Raw genomic sequence first — 13306 nt, 5'->3', positions numbered from 1 at the left:
ATGTAATTTAGTAATATAACAAAATATCATAAGATAGTGTTCTCTACCATGCACAAAGAGTAATTTCAACATAGGAATTCATTATTTTTGTATTTTATTGCATTTTCTGCTGAAATTGTCATTAGCGCAAGGCGTCCAGCTATGTCTGAATGTATGTTATGTTGTAATTTAAGCAGATGTTCTACATGTTTTCAAATTACAAAAACTATAAACTGAATATTCATGTATAATAATAAAGAAAAAAATATTGGAAAAATGAAGTGTCCATGACTGATGTTCTCATCCTCCACAAGCATTTTTAAAAGACTGTTTACACACACACACACAAAATGTTGAATAAAGTTTGATTTTGAAGCAACACATCTGCCAGTACCTTCAAGATGGCTACCAGCAGATCTCTTTATATTTCTCCAGTTAAAAGTTAAACATTCTCCTGCATACACGACAGTATTGATTATCATTACCGAAACAGGTAGTTTTCCACATTTAGTAAAACGTTAGATGTAACATTTTCTATGAAAATATACTTCATTAATGTCTAATTATGTACATTGAGTAAATATTTGCTTAGTCTTCATGTCTTCTCTATTGTTAGCATAACATGCTAAGGTTCTTCATCCTTCGCAACACCATTCTCACTTACCGCTGCAATATAAGGCCAGTTGCGGTAGAGAGAACTTCTGTTTCGGTAATGAGAATTTAATCATACAGACTATATTTTTTTTAAATAATGAACTATTCATTTAAATATTATTTACTAACTGTTGATATTTAGCTTTTTTCTGGTTTAATTGCAGACAGTCAGCAAGTGACAAAAAGAAAGCTTTAGCGAAGGCTGACAAAATTCAGAGAAAAAGTTTACACCAACCCAGAACTGCTGGAAGAGTACAGAAGGACAGAGAGGGTTAGGGGTTGGAGAGGTTACAGCAAGCGTAATTAGCGCATATATATATATTAGTCTATGCCCTCATAGTGTCTATAGGAAGTCAATACCCTACAGTGTTAGGAAGTCTACATATGCGCACACTAAAATCAGTAAGCCATTTAGTTTATACTATAGGATGTCCACGCACAATCTGTAAGCCATTCAGTCCCTACTGTAGGATGCACACACGATGTAAGCCATTCAGTCCCTTCTATAGGATATACACACACAGTCAGTAAGCCATTCAGTCTCCACTATAGGATGACGTGTCCATAACAGTAAGATTTTTCCCATGTTTTGAGACATTCTCATTTCATGTCATGCTTCCTTTCCATTTCCAGATATCAAAAACAAAAGCAAAATTGTAAAATCAAGAAAACTCAAGATCTGACAAAGAAGCAACATGAAAAGAAGAGTGCCGGGAAAACTCAAAGGTATTACAGAAGAAAGAAAAACCTAAAAGCAGTTTTGGACATAACGCCATCAAGCGAGGAAGATGACACACTTCAACATGTTCAAGAAGCAAAATGAAGAAGTTTTTCTAAATCTTTAAGAAGACACAACAGAACAGTCATTCTCACCTCAGCAGGTAAATGTCCCTGCCATCAACTCAACTCCTAAAAAGAGAGACATCTCTACTAGAGGTCGACCGATTATGATTTTTCAACACCGATACCAATACCGATTATTGGAGGACCAAAAAGGCAGATTCCGATTAAATCGGGCAATTTTTAAAAAATGTATTTGTAATAATGACAATTACAACAATACTGAATGAACACTTATTTTAACTTAATATAATACATCAATAAAATCAATTTAGCCTCAAATCAATAATGAAACATGTTCAATTTGGTTTAAATAATGCAAAAACAAAGTGTTGGAGAAGAAAGTAAAAGTGCAATATGTGCCATGTAAGAAAGCTAACGTTTAAGTTCCCTGCTCAGAACATGAGAACATATGAAAGCTGGTGGTTCCTTTTAACATGAGTCTTCAATATTCCCAGGTAAGATGTTTTAGGTTGTAGTTATTATAGGACTATTTCCCTCTATACCATTTGTATTTCATTAACCTTTGACTATTGGATGTTCTTATAGGCACTTTAGTATTGTCAGTGTAACAGTATAGCCTCCACCCCGCTAACTAGCTAGCCATTTCACATCGGTTACACCAGCCTAATCTCGGGAGTTGATAGGCTTGAAGTCATAAACAACGCAATGCTTGAAGCACAGTGAAGAGCTGCTGGCAAAACGCACAAAAGTGCTGTTTGAATGAATGCTTACGAGCCTGCTACCACCGCTCAGTCAGACTGCTCTATCAAATATCAAATCATAGACTTAATTATAACACACAGAAATGAGAGCCTTAGGTCATTAATATGGTCGAATCCGGAAACTATCCTTTCGAAAACAAAACGTTAATTATTTCTGTGAAATACGTAACCGTTCCGTATATTATCTAACGGGTGGCATCCCTAAGTCTAAATATTGCTGTTACATTGCACAACCTTCAATGTTACGTCAAATTTATGTAAAATTCTGGCAAATTAGTTTGCAATGAGCCAGGCGGCCCAAACTGTTGCATATACCCTGACTCTGCGTGCAATGAACGCAAGAGAAGTGACACAATTTCACCAGGATAATATTGCCTGCTAACCTGGATTTATTTTACCTAAATATGCAGATTTCTATAAATATATACTTCTGTGTATTGATTTTAAGAAAGGCATTGGTGTTTATGGTTAGGTACACGTTGGAGCAACGACAGTCCTTTTTCACGAATGCGCACCGCATCGATTATATGCAAACTAGTAATATCATCAACCATGTGTAGTTATAACTAGTGATTATTATTGATTGGTTTTTATAAGATAAGTTCAATGCTAGCTAGCAACTTACCTTGACTTCTTACTGCATTCGCGTAACAGGCAGGCTCCTCGTGAGGCAGGTGGTTAAAGCGTTGGACTAGTTAACCGTAAGATTGCAAGATTGAATCCCTGAGCTGACAAGGTAAAAATCTGTCGTTCTGCCCCTAAAAACAAGGTAGTTAACCCACTGAACAAGGCAGTTAACCCAAGGCAGTTAACCCACGTTCCTAGGCCATCATTGAAAATAAGAATGTGTTCTTAACTGGACTTGCCTAGTTAAAGGTGTAAAAAAAAAAAAACATCAAAATTGGCGTCCAAAAATACCGGTTTCCTATTGTTATGAAAACTTGTAATCTGCCTTAATTAAATCGGCCATTCCGCGTAATCAGTCGACCTCTAATCTCTACAGACACCAGGACCAATGAAGATATCTACCCCAAAGGAATCACACAAAAAGAAGAACATAAGAAAGAAAACAATATCAAAATTGAGGTCAAAGTTGAGCAACACAGAAGAGAAGCTGCTGGAGAGGACCAAAGAGATAAAGAAAAGACTGAAAAGACTTGAGATGATGGCCAAGAGGAAGCAGGTAATTGTCAACATGGAAGGCAGAAAGGTCCAGAAGAAAACTACAAAGAGAGGTCATCAGAGAACATTAGCCAATAACAGCCAGAGAAGACAAATGCGTAAACTTGTTAGCCGCTTCCTTCATCTCCACTGTAATAAATGGGAAATCCAGAGAAGTTCGGTAAAAGGCCAAGATATTCCGTAAGAGAGCCTTAACAGACACTATGGCAAATCTTCTAAGAAGATTTCTGTCTAAGAATCCAAGGCACAACCTTTCCAAGGCTCAATTCTTTAAATTGAAAAGCCACTTTGGATTGGCCAGCGAAGAGTCAGATAGAGAAACATGTGCTTGCAAAGCGCAAGAAAACTTTGGCTTGAAGATAAAGCTGCACCAGCTTGGGGGTCATAGAAATATCATCCCCAAGGGACAATGTACAGGCCAGTGTGTGTAGTGACAATGACATGTGCTGTTCTAATGTTTTTGTATGTGTTCTCTGATTTTAGCCTGTTTGGTAGGTACTTTTGAAGCACTGCAAAATAAAATTGTTTGAACTTGAATCCATGATTGTGCCAATATCTCATATCTTCTACAATAAATGTTGTTTTTAACCATACCTCAGTCTTAGTATACTTATTATCATTACCGAAATCATCAACCTCAATACCAAAACATATGTATCATTACCGCAACAGGTAATAACATTTTATGTTAATTTAATGAAAGGAAAAATAGTAGTTTGCTTTTAAATGCAGGCTTGCCACATTTTTTAAAAATATGTCAGGTTTCAATGAAATATCAAAAATATTAGGTTGTAGATTGCGGAAGGTGTTGCGGTAATGAGAGAAAGTCAAAATCAAATCAATTTAAAAATATATTTATATTATAGTGTTTCAAGTAACTGTGCATGACTGTTAATAATCAATATTTTTAAATGTGAAAATGTATTAGCTTTCCTAATGTTCTTGATGTTTTCAGACCATTCAGGTAATGAGATTAAGGGCATGTTTTGGACAATTTATTCAAACGGGTGTTAAATTGTTAGTAAATGTTTTAAAATTAATGCTCAAACACTTCAGACTTGGTTATTAATGCCTAAAAAGGAAATGTGTTGATGCAAGTCTTTAAAGATTTCATGTTTGAATAACAAAAAAGGTTTTGACAAGATATGACTCCATTTTCAGGATGACGCAGAACAGGCTGCATTGTCTCTCAATTTCATGTTGACCCAATCCTCAGAAAATAAAATAAGCTGACAACCAAGCTAGGCCCAGCACACAACTACTACACACCCAAAACAAAGCCCTGGCCCTCAGTGGACACTATCCTCATCCCTGTCCTAACATAGAAGGTTTTAGGGGCTAAGCCTGAGGCAGTTGTGTGAATTCTATTGCATTAGATATTAGGCTTGAGCTTTTCAAACAGAGAGAACCAAGGTGGCTTACATCACTATAAACTAGTGCTGAGTGATTGGTGCCGTTTCGATTCTATTTTTTTTTTTTATTCGGTTTTGTTACAAAAAACATTTAATACATTATAAAATTATGACATTAAAATGATTTGAGCTTCCCTCAGCCATCAACTGCCTTTTTCCTGACACTGACAGTTTGTTGAATGAATATTAACAATTAATAAGAGGCCCATGATGGTAGTGAACGCACATTACTGCTTATCACTATCCATCATTAACTCACATGACTTACTTTAATAAAATATTTAAGTTAAGTATATTACTTTGTTTTTATTTGATTACTTATTTTTAAATTCCTTTAAAAACATCTCTGCTCAGGCAGTAGCAGCCAGCCAGCATCCTATTTAGTTCAGCTAGTAGTTTTACTAGTTCTTTCATTTGACAAGTTCTTCCAAGTAGATAAGGCATACTTTCAAGACTGCTTATTATCTAACATCAACTATCAAATCGGGTAGAGCTACCTCACAAACTGGCAGTGTCATAGAGCTCGCCAGCTTGTAGTCCCAAACTAGTTAGCATTTTATAACTTTGGTATATTAGGCATTGTTATGGAGGGAAATTAATGGGGTTTTGGGATATACACCGAAAATAAGGTCTGAGGTTAACGCAGGCTTGGGAGATCTTATAAATGTTCTACTATGAGATAATATCAGTCCGTTAAGATGGATGACCTTTATGTGCTCAAAATAAGTCAGTTGATAAGTCGCTTTCAGGAATGGAAATACATTAGTCGCAACATTTTTCAAGTCACAACACCAACCACGCAAAGTTGTCTATGCTGCAGTCCGCCAAAAAAGCTAGTTAGCTTTCTGCTTATCAGCTTGAACAAAAACGCAAGGATGTTATTTTGGTTTGCTCCAGGCTGCAACCATCTCTCTTCAGCAGGAAGATGCTAGTTTTTTCGGTTCCCAGACGATGTTGATAAGGTCTGTCTGATAAAGTAAACTAAGCCTGTTAGCTAGACAACAACGGCATGCGATGTATTTTTTTTACACATCGTTAGCGTTTTACTTGTTTTGATTACATAAATGCTTCAAAATTCACAAAACGTGGCGTTATGTGATCAGATTCTCATAGAACAAAACATTTAAGATATCCTAAACCTGTGTTTACTACAGACCTTATTTTCAGCATTTATCCACAAAGCCTAAACAAAAAATAAAAATAAATATTTCCTCATAGGCTTTGGCCATCAAGCCATGGCAGAGGTAGCCTCTGTTAGTACCTACAAAAAAACAGCATTACTATTGCTCTCTATTCCTCTCTCATGCGGTCTGTGTGTATATGCGCTTCGGTCTGTGGTCAGAAAGAATAGGCGCAATGGATTATGGTCATTGTAGTTCATTACCATGTTTCTGCACTGAACTTAAGTTCAATATTTGCCTAATGAAAACTACAACTTCCAAGCAGCCCAGCGTCCCACAAAGCTCTTAGCCTAATTTATCTCATGAATGATTTGATTTCTCTCTAGAGAAACAACACGTTGAGCTCACAAAAAATAAATGGAATTAAAGTAATTGAACAGACATCGGTCAATTTTGTTGATTAATAACTTTGGGAAAATAACAACATTTTGGTTAAATCGCTCAGCATTACTATAAACACCTGCTCCCCTGTCCCATGTAAGCTACAAATAGGAAGGAGAGCGAGGGAGAGAGGGAAAGAGAAAAATAGGGGGAGCCCAGTAACAGCAGCGAGGGTGCCGTAACAGGGTCTCGCAGAGTCTTTGTTGCCATCCAGTCACTGCCAGTTGCATGGTGACTAACTCCTTACTGACCAATCAGGAGAGAGCAGGGGGGGTGCCACGCTCAAATAGCTGTTCCATTGTAGAGTGGTGAAGGATTGCTGCTCACACACATACCCAGTAGGTTGTGTGCTTACTGTCTCTCTCCAGTCTGTGGTTAGAAAGAAATCAACAGAGCCAACAGATGCATAGGGCCTAACCAAAACCCTAACCATACCCTACATTTTGAGCAATTGAGATAAATAAATATATTTAACCTTTAACTCTGTAAGTCAGTTAAGAACAAATTCTTATCTACAATGACAGCCTACCTCGGCCAAACCCTAACGATGCTGGCCCAATTGTGTGCCGCCCTATGGGACTCCCAATCACGGCGGGTTATGATACAGCCTGGAATTGAACCAGGGTCAGTAGATATAAGCTAGCCTTCAAGATTGATAAAATTGGGTTTTGTATTACTAAACCACAATCCCCAGCTCTGAACTGAATGACCTGAACAAGACAAAGCCCTCTATACAGCCCACAGCTGACTCCACTCCACCCTTCCCCTACCACTCCTTAAACGTAAACAAACAGGCCTGACCGCACACACACCCTCCCCCAAACTCCCCTAGCTGAGGCTTCTAATAAATATTTCTCCCCCCCGCCGGTTCCTTACTTGCTTGTACAACCCACACGGGTCGGCGCTCTGTTTACCCCTCCCCAGCTGCCGTCCAATAAGCCAGCTCAGAGAACTCAGCTGAGACTCCAGGACCCCCACTCACACACGGACGGACGGACCCCAGTGTACAACTCCACCCACACAGCCAGGTCGGCCAACATTACAAATCATTGACAGATTAAGTCACTCCAACAGCACTATGCTCAATGAAACCAAAGTTTAAAAAAAATGTGTGTGATATATATATATATAAATAAATATATATATAAATATATATAAATAAATATATATATAAATAAATATTTATATATATATATATATATAAATATATATATGTATATATATATTTATATATATAAATATGTATATATATATATTTATATATATAAATATATATATGTATATATATATTTTTATATATAAATATATATATACATATATATAAATAAATATTTATATATATATATATATTTATATATAAATAAATATTTATATATATATTTATATATATTTATATATATAAATATATATATATAAATATATATATATATATTTTTATATATATAAATATATATAAATAAATAAATAAATATAAATATATATATAAATAAATAAATATATATATGTATATAAATAAATAAATATAAATATATATATAAATAAATATATATATAAATAAAAGAGAGCGAGAGAGAGAGAACAAAAATAAACGCAACATGCAATAATTAACAATTTTACTGAGTTAGAAAAAAATTAATTAGGCCCTAATCTATGGATTTCATATGGCTGGGCAGGGGTGCAGCCATGGGTGGGCATAGGCCCAACCACTGGGGAGCCAGGCCCAGCCAATCAAAAGTTGTTTTTCCCCACAAAGGAGCTTTATTACAGACCAAAATACTCCTTAGCTTCATCAGCTGTCTCAGATGTTACCGCAGGTGAAGAAGCTGGATGTGGAGGTCCTGGGCTGGCACGGATACACATGGTCTGCGGTTGTGAGGCCGGTTGGACGTACTGACAAATTTTTTAAAATGACGTTGGATGTGGCTTATGGTAGAGAAAATAACATTACATTCTCTGGTAAAAGCTCTGGGGGACATTCTTGCAGTCAACATGCTAATTGCATGCTCCCTCAAAACTTGGCATTGTGTTGTGACAAAACTGCACATTTTTGAGGGTCCGTTTATTGTCCCCAGAACAAGGTGCACCTGTGTAATGATTCTGCTGTTTAATCAGCTTCTTGATATGCCACACCTGTCAGGTGAATGGATTATCTTGGCAAAGGAGAAATGCTCACTAACAGTGTTGTAAACAAATGTATGCACAACATTTGAGAGAAATATGCTTTTTTGTGCATATGGAAACTTCTGGGATCTTTAATTTCAGCTCATGAAACATGGGACTAACACTTTACATGGTGCGTTTATATTTTTGTTCAGTATTTATGCATGTCACATACACCAGATGTGTGCAGTGAAATGTGTGGTTTTACAGGATCAGCAATAGTAGTGCAGCACCCCTGGAGCAAATAAGGGTTAAGTGCCTTGCTCAAGGGCACGGTTAGAGTTTCCACGTACTTTATTCTGGGATTTGAACCAGCAACCTTTCTGTTACTGACCCAACACTCTTAACCGGTAGGCTGCCTAGCCTATACAACATGATCTACTTTGGTAGAGAAAGTAAGTAATACATTTTGGAGGACAATGTTGTAGACCTGAGGTTAGGGGGATGTAGAAAGAAATGACATTATGCAAGTATTATAGGAACTATCCTGCAAATAAACTATGGGTTATCATCAATGACATCACAGCCAATAGGCCTAAATTAAATGAGAACTCAGTGACATGGGCAGCCAGCACTTGCACTCCCATTGGCAAAGTGTCCCATACTGATGAGTTCAGAGCCCTTTGAGGACTCTCCAAAGAATAAGCAGCAGAGCAACATGGGCTGTTGTTGTGCAGTCAACAAATGGGCTTCATTCTGAGAGAACAAGCTTGCTATGCCTCAATTCTGGGAAAATGGTATCCTAGGAAGGCCAAACTAAACTAAAATGCACAAAGCCTAAATGATCAATGGTCAAATGATGACAGGACAACCAACTGGAAATTAGGACCAAATTAATTATTTTTAACTAGGCTACACTGATCAAAGCAGTTTACAATTGTAGGCCTACACCATTATTCAAATGTACAATAAAAGGCACTACTTCTTCATTGGCAGAGCAGCATTTAGAGTGATACAGCCTCTGCAGAAGTCAGTGCATTCATAGTTCTTGCGCTTCGCGGAGCAGCGCAGAGCTGTTGTCAACGAAGTGAGTTTGTATTTATATAGGACCTCCAGCCCTCACCTACCGTCAACCAATCATGTCAATGTGGAGCTATACAGAGCCCTCTGCATTGTTACAAATGTTGTGAGTCGCACGGTGATGCGGTACAGAGCTAAATTTGGCCTCTGCGTGCTGCCAGAGGCTCCGTAATTGCGTCACACCATCCATACAGTGCCTCCGACCACATTTTCAGATCAAGCATAAATTGGCTCTTAGTGAAGATAATGTGCAATATTACATTTTATAAATTACTTTGGAGATTGATGTGTATAGTTACATTGACGTATCTTGTGAACTTTCTATTCTGAAAACAGGCTAGAGATTTTCACAAGAAAACACTGACGTCCTAGACAAACAACAAATTCTGATTCAAGACAGGCTTTCAGATGATTTGGATCCATCATCACAGGCACTTTAAGTAATGAGAGAAAGGAGAACCCATGCTGGCCACCACAATGTTATTTGGCAACAGGCATCAAGTGGTTTTAAGTGGTCAAAGGTCAATATGAGGACACTGAAAGTGTAACAAGAGGATGTGATTACGAGTAATATAATGTGTGTGTTTACCTTTAATCTTAACTGTAGGAGAATTTGGTCCACCAGACTGTTTTCTCCATCCCCTCCAGTTCTGACACAGACTCTCAGCTTCTGATATGAAGGAGCAGAGCGAGTCCTCCTCGAACCGGTCAGAATCTTCGAAGGAGAACCTTTCTCCGTCTTCCCACTCGGCGAACATTAGTTCCATTACATCCACTGTAGACTATATAACACAGGATTCAAGTGGACTGTACAATAGCCAAGGCCTTCCATCAAAGGATTAAAAAAAATAAAAAGGGTGAGAGTGGCCCACCACTGACAGGCAGCAGAAGGAAAGAACACTTCCACAAGTCTCCAGTAAAAGTTGGGGGAGGGGTGAGCGCAACACAACCAAAACACTGCTGAGAGCTCACTGTAGTCTTGCTGGCGAGCTACACAATAAAACAATAATATCCATTCTAAACAGTAGGGGGAAAAATACTTTGTCACAAATTGTACCACATTAGTATTCAGTATATCTGGAAAAGAGAGGCACAACTAGGTCACTCACTGACCTTTTTCCTCATCTTTCTTACCAAGGCCTTGCCATTTAGGGTGATAACTTATCTGAGACACCGTATATCCATGTCGTCTGAGAAAGTTGATCCTAGTCCGGTAACAATTTAGTTTCTGTCCACTACCACCACACAGTTTCAAGTTGGACTGTTTCTGCTTGACTGTCTAGTTGAGTGGACAGTACTTCGAGGGAGACGACCCCCACTCACTTACAAGTCGCCCATAGACACATATTGATAGGGTTCTTATCTAACTAATTTTAATTTAACACTTTCTACATTGGCTACGATTAACCCAACTTGTCCAAATAAATATTGACGTCAGCTATTGTACTTTACTTTAAAATTAAATCTACATAAACGTAACTTGTTTTCCTCCATTTCCAACCTCGATGAATCAGCTGTGCTACACACTGCCCTTCTCGAGACAACCGAACATAATGTTCCAAAAGCTTGCAAGCAATACAACCTAGCAGGCCTATTTCATTTCCCCTGTGGATAGAACGTGAATAAAATAACAAGTGAAATCCAGATAGAATGAGAGACGGTAGCTTTCTTTGACAGACAAGCTTGAGTAGTGAGTGAGGAGCTGATAGCTTGCTAATAGCTAGCATTAGCCAACTAGCTAAACTGCCAACTAGCTAAACTATCTGCTAATGCTAACTAGCCAGCTAACTACAGTAGTAAGCGAACACTGGCCAACAAGAATAGGTTGCTAAATCAGCTAGCTAACATCTAAAAAATACAAGAGTCTCGATTGTCATTATTCACAATTGTAGTAGCTAGGAGTTCTAATTTGTGGCCAACATCGTAAAAATTGGCTAATATTCTTTCAAACACTGTCTCTGGCAGGATACCCTTGGTCCTAATCCATGTCTCAAAGCCCTAGCTAGCTAGCTAGCTAAAGCAGCACCCGCTCCAACAGGGGCTTTGGTGTTTGTTTACCTTGACACCTTTAAAGACCTACACATCCGTCAAACTTGACTGAATACATACTATTTTCGAGCAACGGTCTTCGGTAAGTGGTGCACGGTTAGTTTTATATTTGTTGGATTGCACATCTACTCTATTAGCTAATAGACTTGACTCGAATTTATTTGCCTTTGTATTTATATTTTTTTAAAAGCTTCTTCGCTCGAGCCCCACTGGTTCCCGATGACTCCGAGTCCGAATACTGAAAAAAAAAAGACCCTTCTTCCCTACTGACACCGGTAGTCCTACCGTTCCCACGTTGTGTCTTCGAGCCTTCGAACGACACCGGGGTCCCTCCAAATTGTCTCAACAGTCCCCCACTCTTCCACTCTCCCTGGTCGGGAAGATGGCTCTTCTGCTCTCGCTGGCTTCAGCAAAGCTTGGCTGTTGCCTCTATCAGCTGATTTTAACTTCAGCCTCGTTTTCGCTAGCGTCAAACTCTCATCTGACTGTACAAATCTTGGCATAAACGCCACCAAAATTGACCCTTTTCACAACCCTATCCTAACTACCACTCAGATTTCAGAGTGGTCAATAGTTGCCCTTTGGACAAAACTAAATTATGATTGCATTCATGGCCTAATTGGTTTTGACAACTTTATATGCTTAAAGTATGAATGCAAAAAGTATGTTATGTTTCAGCCTTCTGTTATTTTGCTAATGCCTATGCAGGCGTTGTTACATGCAAACCATAGATGAGCCATGTGTTCACTTGCCATGTATATTTTGCTTGTATATTTTGCATATTTCGTATTTAACATTCTATTGTACTAGGTACTGATTTATAGATTTGCTGATGTATTTTCTTGCCCAATATGCATTCAGGGCTCGAACCACCCAGTTTATAATAACTTATAACGCCTGGTGATGGCACCTGGCAAGTCAAAACTCCACCCATGCAAAACCTGCTGATAAGAAGGTCCTAGCTTGTATTTTCAACCAGCAACTATCAGGAAATCACACTTTTACAGTGTTAGTGTCATCAGCTGTTGTGCAATATGATACAACACACAGGAAAACAGAATTTTGACTGCACTGGGCCTTTAAGTATGTGAAGTGAAACATGGTTTACTTAGAGTCTCTTTACACTACTTTGATTACACAGAATAGGTCCAGGAGAGATACTTAGTAAAGAGAAATCTTGATTCAAATTTCTCTTTAAGAGATGTCTCCCAAACGACCTCTGGAGGTAGCATGGGAGACATCTACAACACATACCCACCCCTGTCTGAGTCTTGACTTAAACCTCTTTGTCCCCTTGGGAGCATGGATCTCCACCTCACTCTCTTCTGTGCAAGGACTTTCTCCTCTAGCCAGAAGACCCCCACTTTACTTTGTCATTGAAGAGTGGAGCATCTCCAGTTGTTTTTAGGCCTTCCCTGCTTTCTTTTTTCTTCTGGGTTGAAGTCAATTTGCCTTGAAACCCAACGTTGAATTGCATTGAATTCTATGTCGGGAAACAATATATCTAAAGGACAGTATAATTACATAAACTTTTCCAAGCCAGGTAGTGCGTTCAGATTTCTATCACCTGAAGCATGCTCAGAATTATGTAAACATGTGCACGAGCTTGGCAAGTATGCATGCATCTCGTGCATGTATTTTTATTTTGTGCACATGCTTCAGGTGTTAAAAATCGGAATGCACTACCAGCGCTTTGAAAAGTGTATGTATTGTCTCACATTCC

General features: G+C 38.2%; 1 protein-coding gene across 12 annotated transcripts in view; it reads right to left on the bottom strand.

The window, feature by feature from the left end:
- The window catches only part of LOC110502442 (zinc finger SWIM domain-containing protein 8), a 41725-nt gene extending 29663 nt beyond the window's left edge, over positions 1-12062 (bottom strand). For 3 of the 12 annotated variants that reach the window (XM_036959804.1, XM_036959811.1, XM_036959812.1), the window contains exon 1: positions 10124-12061. In XM_036959804.1, the coding sequence (XP_036815699.1) occupies positions 10124-10301 (178 nt within the window). In that variant the 5' untranslated portion in view covers positions 10302-12061. Of the gene's footprint in view, positions 1-10123 lie in introns of all 12 variants that reach the window. The other 9 variants (XM_036959805.1, XM_036959802.1, XM_036959803.1 and 6 more) reach the window with 5 other exon arrangements.
- Between the last annotated feature and the right edge of the window lie 1244 nt (positions 12063-13306).

The sequence above is a fragment of the Oncorhynchus mykiss genome, chromosome 23 (genome assembly GCF_013265735.2).
Source record: "Oncorhynchus mykiss isolate Arlee chromosome 23, USDA_OmykA_1.1, whole genome shotgun sequence".
Taxonomy (NCBI): domain Eukaryota; kingdom Metazoa; phylum Chordata; class Actinopteri; order Salmoniformes; family Salmonidae; genus Oncorhynchus; species Oncorhynchus mykiss.
This window is presented reverse-complemented; position numbering and strand designations above follow the sequence as displayed.